Below are 15694 nucleotides of genomic sequence, written 5' to 3' on the forward strand. Positions count from 1 at the left end.
CGGTTGTGAGTTATTCCCAACTACTGGCGTTGTCTACTATTTCACTGAAGCCCGGGCAACACATACTACAGCGGCCTATGATGCATCTGTTTTCAATCGTTAAAACAAATATTCCTCACAAATACATTTTCGTTGTAGGATTTATTAAGACATTAGATTACACGTAAACGATTTGAAAAAACATCTCCACAGCTGTTTAGGAAGTCAAACGGCGACAGAACATGTTCGGCACTCCCCTTACTTAAATCAAAAGTCTTTCAATAGGTAGAACTATCTGACTACTAACTTGAACTTCATTGCCACAGCCTAAACTTTGTCAATCTGTCATGAAAATTATTAAATTATTAATTAAATTAAATTAAATTAAATTATTCAACCAACGCAATCGCTACCAAGACGAACACAGCAGTAGTCTAGTATTGTACTGTAGTAGTACAATTTACCGGGGCAGCTTCTCCACACAGGGCTATAACGCATTTTGCGTTGTTACTGACAATGATCGCTACCAGTGAGATTTTTATGAATGAGCGATTTTCCACTAAATAAATGTCAAGCTTATTTACATTTTTGGGGGCATATTTTCAGTTAACAAATGGTACTGTTTGAATCGCGATTCCATCTGAGATAGCTACTTCTGGTAACGTTGTTGTTATAATAATCTTCAAAGGGGGTTTTTAATTAATGAATGAATGCAATATGAGTCGGCTAAATGCCTGAAAATATCACGAGAAGGGAAAAACTTTAGGACGTTTAAGTCATAGAGATTAGGTCAATTTTTACACCGATTTTTACAATGAGCAGCACAAAAATCATGCTTTTAAATCTATGTAATCTTTATAAATAGTAAGTATGTATTTTTATATAAAATATACAGAAATATCAGTTGTAAAAATGACATTAAAGGGGCGATTGATTGCAAAACCGATTTTACCTTGTCATAGTTGAAAAATTACAGTTTGGTGTGTAAAATAGACATACAGTGAACCTCAAAGTCCATTGAAACCTCTTTCCTATCAAAATTTCACTTCTCACTACTATTTTGAAACAGCAACTTGAAAACGCTAGCTTTTGAAACAGTGCAACTTGTGACGTCACAAGTGCGCCGTAAATGCAGTGTTCCAGGCTGTACTGGGAATCCTGACACTTTTCACCATCTTCCCAAAGAACAAGACACTAGACAGGCATGGCTGATGTTTATCTATGGAAATATCCCTATTTATTAATGCTGATTTGCAAGGAATGCAAAAACAGCTAGATAGCGAAAAAACCTTGACTGTAGGGATGTAAACTAGTTTAGCTTGCTAACGCAAGAGCATAGGTAGAATGTGTGATGATTTAGCCTAGTTTATTGGCAATGGGGCTAACGTTATTTCATGTTCCTGACTGTGTTTCATTCAAATAAATAACCTGTGTTGTCATGTAAATCTACAATTCAAGATGCATGTTTGTCCAGATCTATTTTTCAGCAAGATAGCTAGAGCTAACTGAAGCTGAGTTGAATCACGATAGTTTGTTTGCTAAGCTGTAGTGCTAACGTTACCCACATAAGGCGATCCTGTTTGATTCGACAACAGAAGTGGAAACAACTAACGTAATTATTTCAAATGATATCTAGTCAATCTGTTGAAAACACTGTTGTGTAGACAAAATAGATTTATTTGTACGTTTTTATTTCAAGTCTCCACCTTTGATGTTTCAGTGAGTGCTGTTGGCTGTGTTGCGTCTTTTCTTCACTCGTTGTAAACCAACCAATCAGCGCGCAGCTCATCTATATATTCATGACCATACCATAAAAGAAGAAAACCTAGCGTTTTTTCCCGGGAAAATTTCACTGGATGTATCAGGGGGCATAGAAGAGCACCCGGGCCATTTTCAGCCCAACCAATGTTACATACCCTATTTGGAGACCTTAAGGAACAGTGTGAAATACCCCCAAAAAACAGTCAATCACCCCTTTAAAAACGGACCCCTCTGCAACCTACGCAAGCACACCCTACAATTTCCCCAGAAATTGTACCCTCTCTAGTTATAGTTGTTTTGAATGTTCTACATCAGATTTGTGAAATGATCCACTGTCTGGCAGGTGTTTGTCATGTTCTTACATATCTGTACATATATATTTGCAACCTTGTTCTTGTTCGTTTTTAAAAATCGCTAGTTATACGCTAACGTTACATTGCTGATTTGCACAACAGTCCAGCAATTCTCTGACTAGCATGTCTACAGTTTTAACCCTTGTGCTGCCTCCGGGTCACATGACCCAAAGGTTCATAACGAACCATCGTTGTGTTTACACAATTTTACCCAATACAAAAACAAATAAAAATAATTTTCTTTTAACCTTCGCAATGTGGGGGGTCTGAGACAGCCCAATGGTTAAAAGAAAATGATTCACTTTGTTTTTTTGTTTTTGTTTTGCGGTAAAGTTTTCGCAATACGACTGTGGGTCCCAATGACTGATGGGTCAGAATGACCCGAAGATAACACAAGGGTTAACAAAACTCCTTTAGCAGCGAATTTCGTTTGATATCAGTGCATAACACTACTTGCTTTGGAGACATCGATACGTGTTAGATGACGTAACCATAACCAAGTGACGTCTCATTTCATAGGGGTATATAGCCCTTACCCCTCAGTTTCGAGGGTCAAGGGCTAGGGGTAAACAAAGGGCTAGGGGTAGGGGTAAGACAGAGTATTGGGATTCAGCCTTACTTCAGACACAGTGGTACTATTAAAGTCTATGAAGGTAAATTAGGGTCAGAAATATTTGCAAATGGAAAACTGCAAATGTTAGCGCAGAATTAAGATTTTATTCATTGAAACACAGTTTTCAAAAGCATCGATTTTTTTCCATCTTCGAAACCTGATTTTAAAAGCGCAGGACAGATTTATTATTTTTTACCCAATTTTCAAAAGTGTAGAACAGATATATTTTCAAAACCCGTTTTTTAAAAAGCACATAATTTTTTTATATGCTTATGCCTTTCAGTTGTGCAAGCTCATTTTTTGGCAGTGTTTCATTGCCGAATTTGGGTCACATCAAACAAATAATAAATTCTAGTCTAAAGTGCTAGTTATGGATTGGGTTGTTATGTGCTCTTTCTGTGCATTTGAAAGTCGGGTTTTGAAGATAAAAATCTGTCCTGCGCTTCTGACCCTAATTTACCTTCATAAACGTCTCTCTGAAGCATGAAGGTCAGAGGATATAACAAATAACATACACAGCCAAAAAGGTGATCTTTGTTATAGGCAGGCAGATACTACATCATAGAACTGGAACTGGAACACATATATATGTAAGTGAATAATAGGATGGATTATATGAACAGATGATAAGGTGATATCTGATCTACTGATTGTGATTAACATAAGAACATAGGAAATCCCATTTCCTCCACAGTTGGTTGAACAATTCTTTCCACCCTGACATGCTTTTGTTTTAAGGAGTACCTGAATAAACATCAAAACTGGGTGTCGGGTCTGTCCCAGCACACTGGCCTGGCCATGGCTACTGAGAGCATTCTACACTTCGCTGGCTACAACAGGCAGAGCACTACTCTGGGGGTAGGCATGGAAACACAAAATGCAACTATCTAAGAATTATTCCAGGAATCTGTGTGTGTGGTTCAATTGCGTCATAAGTAGTGGTGGCCCGTTATCGGCGTTAATCTATTCTAATCTATTTGTTTTGGGAGCTGGGTCTATACTACGCAAGCTGTGATGACTTTCACCTTGATATTTTAGCGCAGATGTATACCTAGCCGAATTGCACTGTTGGGGGCGAGAACTAGTCTCGAACCTGTGTGTATGCCTTGTGTATGAAATTATCACATCAAACGTGACGTGCTAACATGGATGCAGCTATGAAGCCGCCTGGTTTGCTTCAGGGAAAATGTATTTTTAAGAAGCTTCCCAATGGAAACCTCAACAAGACTAAGGTTGTTTGCACCTTGTGCTATGCAGAATTAGTTTACTGTAGGAGTTCTTCCAGTCTCAAATACCACATAAACGCAAAGCATCCCTTAGCTACTGCGGAAGATGCCGGGCCAAGCACTGATGTAGCGCAGGGGAAGAGTCAGAATCAGAATCAGAATGGGATTTATTCGCCATGAAAGTTTGCACAGACAAGGAATTTGCTTTGGCAGGAAGGTGCATACAATAAACATATAGGGACCTAAAATTTAAATATGTGGATTATCTATACTAATGGTACATAAACTAGCAGTACTAAGTGGACGTCGTCAAACTACTATGTTTGAGTGCAACCGAGGCAAGCCCGTCAGCACAGCCCTATCAGCCAAGCTAACTAATCTAATAAACACAAGTACATTTTATTGAACATAATTTATTTTCATCACCAATTATCATAGCTTTCTCAAGCAGTTTGTGATGCATTTTGGAAACAGGAGATGAGCCCCTGGTCTAATGCGCCACCTGGCTTGAGAAACCCGTTCTCAAAGACTTAGCTACTTTTAGTCATTATTTGGGTAGCACACATATTCTGAATGCCTTCGGCGGAATTCAAATGAGCCATTTTAATATAGATTAACGCCAAGATTACAGTGAGATTAATCTAGATTTAAAAAATTAATCTATGCCCACCACTAGTCATAAGTATTGTTTGAAATTGAAATATGATAAATGTATTGCTCTAGACCCAAGGACATGCACTGAAGCATGTAAAGATGTTTGGATGCGACGAAAAACTATTTTTTAAGGTGATTTAAAATGTGCAGCTTGCGAACAGGTAAGGCAGGCTAGTGCCCGTAAGCACTAGAACCGCCAAGCCGGTTTTACCCTATTATACCAGGGTTAAAAAACCCCGGAGTCTTCAGACAGGGACATTGTTACTGATACGTAATGATCGCTAGAGGGAGCTTCTTGCACAGAGCTAAAAGGTTAAGGTTGCAAAATTAATTTGCCAATCTGTGTCGTTAGTCTGTGATTATTTAGTTAGAACGTTCGTTATCTAGCCCTTCAATCATTCAGTAAAATGTATTCGCTAAAGGATTTCACACGTTGCAGGTTAGCAGTGCCGGTCACACATTCGGCGCCCTAGGCGAGATGTATCAACAGCACCACCACCCCCCCCACCCCCCAGGCCGCCCACCCAAATGCAACACGGAGATATGACGTGGCGCGGTTGGCGCCCTCTGCAGGTTGTGCGGGAGGGTTCATTAATGGGGAAACTGCCGCCCCCCTCTTCATTCCGCCCAAGGGTTAGGGTGCGGCTGCTTATGTCGCCTGTAGGAAGGACCGGCTCTGCAGGTTATACTGCAGTTGGTCGATAGTAGCCCAACATTATCAACATTTTATAGTTGGCTGTCTGATCGCGTTGTTGTCCCCAGTCAAAAGTATAAACAATCAGGGAAATCATAAACATTCAATGGTCTAATTAGATCCAGTTATAGTGGCAAAACATGTCATGTTCTTCAGTCCAATTCATGGGTCTATCAGACCCTTGAATGTTTTTGAGACTATTTCAATAGCTCCTTCTATAGACCTACTGATCGCAAACTATAGTTTGAATATCCAGTAATTCACCTTACATACGTAGATTGTCAATTTCATTGGTGATTTTATCGGCTAATTCGTTTGACCCATGTCTGAATACATGCAAAAATGCTTTTATTAGTTATGTTTTTCAGCTTTACAAAACATAGCTTATTTGCAATTGTAAATTCTTGTTGCCGCTCTAAAATAATGGGACATAAGAATTGCGCTTATACCATTGTCTACACACAAATGTATGTGAAACAAATGCACTTCGTATAATTAAATTCTTGTTATCATTTTGCACATAATTATATAGAGGCTATATGTATGTATAAACTATACATATTAGGTATATTTGAGTGAGAACTGTAAATCTAGCATTTCTGGAAAAGTAAAACGCTGCTTCGGACCGCTGTGATGGATTCCTGGTGCAGTGTTCGCTGTACTTTGCCCACCAGCCCACAGCCTTTGCAGATGACAGTGCACGCATAGCATTCCTAATAACACTACTCACAGGAAGAGCTCTACAGTGGGCGGCAGCAGTCTGGTCTCGCGGAGGGACGCTTACTCAATCATGTCAGGAGTTCACACGCCATTTCAGAGAGGTATTCGACCACCCGGATGAGGGATGATCAGCCGGGAATCAGTTGCTAGCACTACGACAAGGTTCCCAATCGGCCGCGGATTACGCTTTTCAGTTCCTTACCCTGGCCGCGGCCAGCGGATGGAACGAACTGGTTCTACCCGCTGTATTTCACCAAGGACTGAACGCTGACTTAAAATTGGAATTAGCCTGTCAAGATGGGACTACGGATCTAGAATAGTTCCTTCAATTGGCTGTTCGCCTAGATAATCTTTTAAGGAAGAGAAGACCAACCAGGACGTTTGTCCAGACCTATAACCATCCCCTCTCTACGGCTCCACCTTAACCTATGCAGATTGCTCGTGCGCAACTTACCATGGAGGAGAGGGAACGGCGAAGGGCACAGCAATTATGTATGTTTTGCGGAAATCCGGGACACAACCCCGCCATCTCCTGGACAACAGGCGAATTACAGTCATGGGGATCTTCATGTTCCACTCGTTGTCTGCCAGTCCCTTTTCGGGCCTCCCAGATAGAGAGTCCTGGTGTGTCAAAGAGTGTTGCTGTTCCTCCCGAATATCGTGATGTGATTGACCTTTTACAAGGAGCTACACCTCCAAGAGGTCGAATCTATCCCTTATCGGTAGAGGAGACTGAAGCCATGGAGGAGTACATTCAGGAGGCTTTAACCATGGATTTCATTCATAAAATCAAATCAAAATGTATTTGTAAAGCCCTTTTTACAAGCAATGTCACAGAGGGCTTCACATACGCCCATAGAACTGCCCCTCAGCCAACCTCAACCCTTAAGGAAGACAAGGAAAAACTCCCAGAAAAACTCACTAGAGGAGAAAAAATTGAAGAAACCTTGGGAGGAGCAATTCAAGGAGGGATCCCCTCCTCCAGAGACGGTTGGTGAAAGAGAGGTGCAGAACACAGGCTAAACATAGTCATACAGCAGGGAAGTGTCAATGGGTGTTGAAACACCAAAATCCAGTGTTCAACTTGGGTCAGTTGGTAAATGTCAGTATAAGCAGAACTTACAGTAAGTACAGGGACATCCCCGAAGCAAGTAGGGTGAAGTGCCTTGCCCAAGGACACAACGTCATTTGGCACGGCTGGGAATCGAACTGGCAACCTTCAGATTACTAGCCCGACTCCCTCACCGCTCAGCCATCTGACTCCCTGCTGTTAGTAGGCTACTTCATTATCTTAGCATCATTTATTATGAAAGTTTGTTCATTATAACTGCAGAAAATGTTGACTGGGTTCTGCTTTTCCGCTAAATGTATTAAACGAGTGAGTAGATGACAACATAACTCACTTTATTGACACTAGCGTCAGCCATCTGCGTTAGAGTTGTTGATAAATGGAAGTAGCGTTGGGGTTAAATTAAGTAACTTAAAAATGCACACACTATTTGTTAATAAAACAACTTTTTCAATATTGTATTCCTCCAACAGATATAGGTTTTCATCAGGTTTAAATATATCAATCAAAGTTTCTTATTTTACCCATAATGCAAAGCGCAACAGGCTATCTAAGTCAGTCTTACGTTAGTCACTGATAGTGAAGCTTTATGCAACAGGTAAATTGATGTGTCTATGGCAAGTCGGACTTAAAGTTACATTTAAGTCTAAGACGAGGTCTATTTTTATGCAACTGGCCCCAGACAAACCCCTCCCACCCTGGTCACTCCCTGTTCCAGCTACTCCCCTCTGGCAGAAGGCTGCGGTCCATCAGGACCAAAACCTCACGCCATAAGAACAGTTTCTTTCCATCTGCTACTGGCCTCTTCAACAAGGCCAAGGACTCCCATTGACATTCATTCACTTATTTAACTATTATAAGTCCATCTAATGGCAATTCAGTATGCATATCCCACTTTATCTAGGGAGTCAGGTGGCTGAGCGGTTAGGGAATTGGGCTAGTAATCCAAAGGTTGCTGGTTCGATTCCCGGCTGTGAAAAATGACGTTGTGTCCTCGGGCAAGGCACTTCACCCTACTTGCCTCGGGGGGAATGTCCCTGTACTTACTGTAAGTCGCTCTGGATAAGAGCGTCTGCTAAATGGCTAAATGTAAATGTAATGTAATCTCAGTATCCGATTGCACTATGTTGACCATTCACGCTGCTCATTCTATTCTTATTTTTATATATATTTTATTTTAGATTTAAATTTTTGTATTCTTAGATTGTTTAGTTCTTAGAAATAGTTAAACTTTTGTACTTTTACTTAATTTAAGATCTGTATATGTTTAGTGTTTTACACCTCCCTGCCACAGTAAATTCCGTGTTTGTATAACATACATGGCGAATAAACCGAATTCTGATTCTGATGTAACCAACTTGGTCCGGGCCTGCAAAGTCTGCGCTCAGGCTAAGGCGTCACATCAACTCTCTGCGGGATTGCTGGAATCCCGTCCCACGTCCCATGGTCACACATTGCCCTGGATTTTGTGACCGACCTGCCGAGTTCCCAGGGTCACACCACCATCCTGGCCGCAGTGGACAGGTTTTTCAAGGCCTGTAGACTTGTGCCTTTAAAGGGGCTACCAACGGCTTCGGAGACTGCCATGGTGCTATTTACCTATTTATTTATGTGTTCAGGTATTACGGGCTGCCCGAGGACATTGTTTCGGATAGGGGATCACAATTCACCTCCAGATTGTGGTCTTCCTTCTTCCGCCTCCTGAACGTTGGTGTTAGCTTCAGCTCAGGATACCATCCCCAGTCTAACGGGCAAACGGAAAGGCTGAACCAGGAAATAGGATGGTTTCTGAGATCATACTGCAGCCAGCAGCAACAGGACTGGTGTCAATATCTAGTCTGGGCAGAGTATGCCCAGAACTCTCTAGTGAGTGCTTCCACGAGACTTACACCCTTTCAATGCGTCCTGGGATATCAGCCTCCGTTGTTCCCATGGACCGGGGAGTCTGTCAATCTGCCTTCGGTTGATTCTTGGATGCAATGCAGCGAAGGGGTCTGGCAATCGGCCCACGTCCGACTGCAAGGGGCTGTCCGTCGACAGAAGATCCACACTGACCGACGTCGGCATCCTACGCCACAATATGCCACTGGTCAAGAAGTGTGGCAATCGACGTGAGACGTCAGGCTCAGACTCCTGTGTCGAAAGCTCAGCCCGAGGTACACCGGTCCGTTCAAGATCATCCGTCAGGTCAATCCTGTGGCCTACCTTCTGCAACTCCCCCCTCAGTACCGCATCTCGCCCACGTTTCATATCTCCCTGCTAAAGCCTGTGGTGGGTGATGTTGATGGTATGCCCAACGACGTGAGGGTCGTCTTCAATATCTGGTGGATTGGGAGGGTTACGGGCCTGAGGAGCGTTCCTGGGTCCCGGCTGCAGATGTGCTTGACCCCTCTCTTATCTCGGACTTCCATAGGGAACATCCTGACGACCCCGCCCTCGTGGTCGGCCTCCGCGCTGTGGTTCTGGGGCGTCGGGTGCCGCCCGTGGGGAGGAGGGTACTGTGACAGTGGTGGCTCCCATTCCCAGATCACAGTCCCAGTGTGATTTTGAAAATGAAAAAATACTGCGTGATAAAACAGACATATCTAGGAAAAGTCAAGAAAGCAGGGTCCTGGAATTTGATTGAGTGCGAAGATACAACTTATCTTTCTTTTCACTCAGTCAAATGACCTTCTAGTGTTAAAATTGGTCATATTAGATACAGTTACGTCCATAAGTATTTGGACATTGACACAATTTTCATCATTTTGGCTCTGTATACCACCACAATGGATTTGAAATGAAACAATCAAGATGTGCTTTAAGTGCAGACTTTCAGCTTTAATTTCAGGGTATTTACATCCAAATCAGGTGAACGGTGTAGGAATTACAACACGTTTGATATGTGGCCCCCCCCTTTTTAAGGGACCAAAAGTAATTGGACAATTGGCTGCTCAGCTGTTCCATGGCCAGGTGTATGTTATTCCCTCATAAAGGGAGTTCGTTATTTCATTGACAAGGAGCAGATAAAAGGTCTAGAGTTCATTTCAAGTATGGTATTTGTGTTTGGAATCTGTTGCTGTCAACTCTCAATATGAAGTCCAAAGAGCTGTCACCATCAGTGAAGCAAGCCATCGTTAGGCTGAAAAATCAAAACAAACCTATCAGAGAGATAGCAAAAACATTAGGTGTGGCCAAATCAACTGTTTGGTACATTCTTAAAAAGAAAGAACGCACTGGTGAGCTCAGCAACACCAAAAGACCCGGAAGACCACGGAAAACAACTGTGGTGGATGACAGAAGAATTCTTTCCCTGGTGAAGAAAAACCCCTTCACAACAGTTGGCCAGATCAAGAACACTCTCCAGGAGGTAGGCGTATCTGTGTCAAAGTCAACAATTAAGAGAAGACTTCACCAGAGTAAATACAGAGGGTTCACCACAAGATGTAAACCATTGGTGAGTCTCAAAAACAGGAAGACAAGATTAGAGTTTGCCAAAAAACATCTAAAAGAGCCTGTACAGTTCTGGAACAACATCCTATGGACAGATGAGACCAAGATCAACTTGTACCAGAATGATGGGAAGAGAAGAGTATGGAGAAGGGAAGGAACTGCTCATGATCCAAAGCATACCACCTCATCAGTGAAGCATGGTGGAGGTAGTGTTATGGCGTGGGCATGTATGGCTGCCAATGGAACTGGTTCCCTTGTATTTATCGATGATGTGACTGCTGACAAAAGCAGTAGGATGAATTCTGAAGTGTTTCGGGCAATATTACCTGCTCAGATTCAGCCAAATGCTTCAGAACTCATAGGACGGCGCTTCACAGTGCAGATGGACAATGACCCGAAGCATACTGCGAAAGCAACCAAAGGCAAAGAAGTGGAATGTTCTGCAATGGCCAAGTCAATCACCTGACCTAAATCCAATTGAGCATGCATTTCACTTGCTAAAGACAAAACTGAAGGGAAAATGCCCCAAGAACAAGCAGGAACTGAAGACAGTTGCAGTAGAGGCCTGGCAAAGCATCACCAGGGACGAAACCCAGCGTCTGGTGATGTCTATGGGTTCCAGACTTCAGGCTGTCATTGACTGCAAAGGATTTGCAACCAAGTATTAAAAGTGACAATTAGATTTATGATTATGTTAGTTTGTCCAATTATTTTTGGTCCCTTAAAAAGGGGGGGGCCACATATAAAATGTGTTGTAATTCCTACACCGTTCACCTGATTTGGATGTAAATACCCTGAAATTAAAGATGAAAGTCTGCACTTAAAGCACATCTTGATTGTTTCATTTCAAATCCATTGTGGTAATATACAGAGCCAAAATGATGAAAATTGTGTCAATGTCCAAATACTTATGGACCTAACTGTAAAACAACTTGTAGAAAACAGAAATATTTGTACTATCTACAATCTACAAATATTTATGTTGTCGACATCGTTTCAGCCCTAATGGTGACCAATCCCAACTATAGCCTAATGCTCTCTTCTTCCCATAGCTGGTGTGAGTGCCTCAATGTAAACATTGAGGCACAATAGTTTTGTCTGTAGAAAGGCACAATGAAAGTCCTAGGTTCTTTGATAGCCCCGGAACAAGTCTTATTTTCGAAATTCTTTGTTCACTGTAACTGGAATTCAATGCAGATCAAAAATATATTTCAGAGTGTTGGCGAAAGAATCACATCAATGATGTACTAGTGAACATTTAAAACCTAGCACGGGTACATTTTTGGATGGCTGCGGTAAAATGTTGTACTGATAGTAACACATTATTTTCATAGCGAGATCTGTATGTACATCACCCATTCCTCCATATATGCATCTGTCTCTTCTAACCTCCCCCTTCATTACAGACCACCCAGCTGACAGAAAGGCCTTCATGTGTAAAGAAAGACTATTCCAACTTCATGGCCTCCCTCAACCTCAGGAACCGCTATGCCGGAGAGGTAGGATGAATTAACAGTGCCATGCTCTTTGTGTCAGGCGTCCATTTTCCACGCCAGTTTAACAGTTCATGTTGTGGCCTCGGCAAAGTTGTGATTGCTAATCCTGTCTGACCTTTGACCCCCCTCCAGGTTGCAGGTATGATCCACTTTGCGGAGGGGATGTGTAGTGAGTCGGACTTGTGCAGACTGATGATCAAACAGATGGCAGAGGCCCTGGACTGCCGACAGCCTGAGGGCTTTACCGAAGCCATGTTCAAACTGGCCGCTCTACTTATTAGCACCAAAGGTGTGTGTGGGTACTTTGATGAGGAATAGCAAAAAAACTATTTTCCTTAAAAACACGTCGAACAGCACCTGATAATCTTGATCAAACCTGATCTTGTTGGGAACCTTTTCAAATCATCTGTCTCCCTCCCATCTCTCTATCTATCGCTCTCTCTACTTCCAATTCTACCTTTTATCTATTTTTGGCTCTTTCTCATATCTATTATTCCTTGTCTGTAGAATGTGACCCTCAGCTGCTGCACCATCTGTGCTGGTCCCCTCTCAAGATGTTCACAGAGCACGGCATGGAGACGGCCATTGCCTGCTGGGAGTGGCTGCTGGCGGCTCGAACCGGTGTGGAAGTACCAGTACGTGTTTCCATTTGTCGTTATGTGTATACGAATGTCGACCAATTAATATCGTGTTGGAGCAATATGGTGCGACATGGATTACTCCTTTTTTTTGTTTTTTTGTTCTATAAATTCTGACGGTGAACTGTTAAAGGTCCCATGACATGAAATGTTCACTTTAGTAGGTTATTTAACATTAATATGAGTTCCCCTAGCCTGCCTTTGTGGGTAGAAATGTCGATAGGTGTAAACCAAGCCCTGGGTATTCTTCTCTGCCTTTGAGAAAATGAAAGCTGAAACGCTCGGTTTTGAAAATGCTGGTTTTATGACGTCATAAGAGGCCTATATAAAAGCATCCAAAACAGCATGTCATGGGATCTTTGAAACAACTGCCAGCAGGCATCTGGAATATTTATTGTGTGCGTGCTAGTCATGCACGGGTCATGGTTTTAAGATAAAAAGGTATTATTTTTCATAATTGTTATCTCTAATGAAAGGTGGTACTTAGAACTATCCTATATTATAGCTAAATCCCCCATTAGTATAGCTGAAACACAAAAACTGAAGCATGAACACATTGGAGTGCTTTATCTGATTCACCAGGATGGAGGCAGAAAGAACAGCTGGTTCTGTCATCCATTTTACGCGTGGACTTTTATTTTGAAGGTTCCAAAGTTACCCAATATGTTAGCTATCTGTGTGTGCAGAATTTCAGTGGCTATAAGGCTAACAAACTCATTTTTAAACCAGCTGAAGCCAGCTTCAGCTTTGTGCCTAGAAAGAGGGGCGCGGGGGGGCAAGACACACAGATTTTGGGAGCCACCTGGTTGGCTTTAGAAGGCTATGGCTCCTATTGGAGCACCTCAAATGAGGTGTCAATCGAAAGGTCAGAGTGCAGTGGCCATTTTGACATCACACTATGGTAAATATTCAAACAGAACCAGAGCTGTGACCAAATGAATGTGAGTAAAAGGACGCTTCAGTCGGCAAATGTAAAATGATGCAACAAGCAATCATGGCTATTGATGGATGTAATACATTGTTTTGGATGAAATACTTACATGGCTAGATAGTTTGGACCTTTGGGAATGTAACCAGACCATTTTTGTTGGGATGTTTTGCATAACTGGACAACTCTGAGCCATAATAGGTAAGAGGTCTATTTTTTCTTTCTTTTTTCGTTGCTGACATGCTTGTGGGCGGACAAAGACATTGATTGTACCTGCTGTTGCAACTCAATCTTGAAATGGTTATATCAATAGAGTCACAAGAATCGTAGCTTTCCAACAATATATGGCATGTGTAGCAGTCTAAAATATTATGTTTGTGGCGAGGCGATTTAGACAACATCACAAGCTACAAACCCGCCGGCGGGCCATTGCCCGCACCCAACCCATTATGAGAGCCAATCCGCACAACCCGACCCTCAAAAATCTGCAATAATCAACCACTGGAACCCAACCTGCAAACCAACAATTTCATGCATTATAGTAGTACAGTAGCTCTACAATACTCTCTCTTTGTCTCACATACACACACACAAACCAACGAGACATCTTTCACATCTTAACTGTAAACTTAAAAAAAATAAGAACCTTATGTGTCAAGTCTATTCTATTTTTGAACATTAACTATGTATCTCTCTTTCTCACACAGACATACAAAGAAACAATGCATGCTTCACATCTTAAAAAATAGGAGCCTTTGCCTTCAAGTGTAGGGGTATATATACCAGGGGTATCCAACTTTTTGTAAAATGCTATTTATTATAAAAGATGTCACACACGTTGCGGGTTAGACTCCAGCTGGTCTATAAATGTGTAGCCCAACATTATAAACATTCTATTGTCGGCTGACAATTATCATGTCATCCCCAATCAAAAAATGTAATACATAGGAACATCATAAACATTCAAGGGTCTGATAGATCCAGTTATCCTGCCAAAACATTTATTCTTCATTTATTGTCAGGGCACAGTTCAAGTGTAGCAAATATGAAAGGCAAGTGTAACTAGTTTGGAAATTCTCAAATTTCTTCTGAAATTCATTCCTTTATTTATTACTTTAACATTGGGACTCCAGATCCCAGTGTGGATCTCGGGTTACGAATGAGCTGTAGCGCATATTGTGTGCAAACAACATTAGCATATAATTAAATCGTAAAAGTTGGCAGCCTATCTACAACAACTAGAAGATCAGATAACAGACAGTGAATATTGTAATAGCAGAACACTACCCTTATTCTCCAACTCTATTGAATAGGCTACCTTTCTAGTGCAGTTCCCAAATAAGTTGATTACCTTATAGTAGCTGTATTATTTTGTATGTAGGCTGTGTTTGTCTGTGTAGAAAGTGCTATAGGCTATCCCATCACCCTCCTCTCGAGTCAAGTATCCTTAAACACAATGTAGTAGTTTTGTCAACTTTCAAGCACATCTTCTCCGTGTTTGGCATACATTTACATTTAGACATTTACATTGTCATTTAGCAGACGCTCTTATCCAGAGTGACTTACTGTAAGTACAGAGACATTCCCCCCGAGGCAAGTAAGGTGAAGTGCCTTGCCCAGGGACACAACGTCATGTTTGCACGGCTGGAAATCGAACCAGCAACCTTCTGATTGGTAGCCTGATTCCCTAACCGCTCAGCCATCTGAGCGGACATTTCTGTCATAATTTTCTTCCCTTTACATGCAAAACTAGAATAAATAGGCTCATCTCTGGAATTGCATTGTGCACAGAATTAATTTTTCTTTGTCCTGGTAAACCGTGAATACATCTTTCAGGCTGTTTGGAAGGTGTGATATCCCGTCCCCTTATGATTTATCGTGGAGTGAATCAATGGATTTGGTCCCTCAAGTTCCTTTCGAAAAGTCTTCAGTTACTGTCAACATTCCAATCATTCAATTCTGATGCTTTCACCACCTCATGTATAGGCCTACATTTCCTTTCGAATTTTTTTTTTTACATTTATGCACTCTTTCAACAGAATATGGGTATTAATTGCAGCCAGGTCTAAGATGTTGTAAAATAATAATACAATAAACTAATTTATTGTAACTCACTTGAGTAATTTATACT

At 41.7% G+C, this 15694-nt stretch overlaps 1 protein-coding gene and 1 pseudogene across 3 annotated transcripts in view; one reads left to right on the forward strand and one right to left on the reverse strand.

Annotated features, from left to right (window-relative positions):
- The window catches only part of LOC134039102 (uncharacterized), a 267969-nt pseudogene that overhangs the window by 174754 nt on the left and 77521 nt on the right, over window positions 1–15694 (reverse strand).
- The window catches only part of pi4kaa (phosphatidylinositol 4-kinase, catalytic, alpha a), a 178345-nt gene that overhangs the window by 93684 nt on the left and 68967 nt on the right, over window positions 1–15694 (forward strand). For all 3 annotated transcript variants that reach the window (XM_062484623.1, XM_062484625.1, XM_062484626.1), the window contains exons 29-32: window positions 3445–3564; window positions 11908–12000; window positions 12130–12286; window positions 12505–12632. In XM_062484623.1, coding sequence (XP_062340607.1) covers window positions 3445–3564; window positions 11908–12000; window positions 12130–12286; window positions 12505–12632 — 498 coding nt within the window. The remainder of the gene's footprint in view (window positions 1–3444; window positions 3565–11907; window positions 12001–12129; window positions 12287–12504; window positions 12633–15694) is intronic.

Source organism: Osmerus eperlanus, chromosome 18 (assembly GCF_963692335.1).
Source record: "Osmerus eperlanus chromosome 18, fOsmEpe2.1, whole genome shotgun sequence".
Classification (NCBI taxonomy): Eukaryota; Metazoa; Chordata; class Actinopteri; order Osmeriformes; family Osmeridae; genus Osmerus; species Osmerus eperlanus.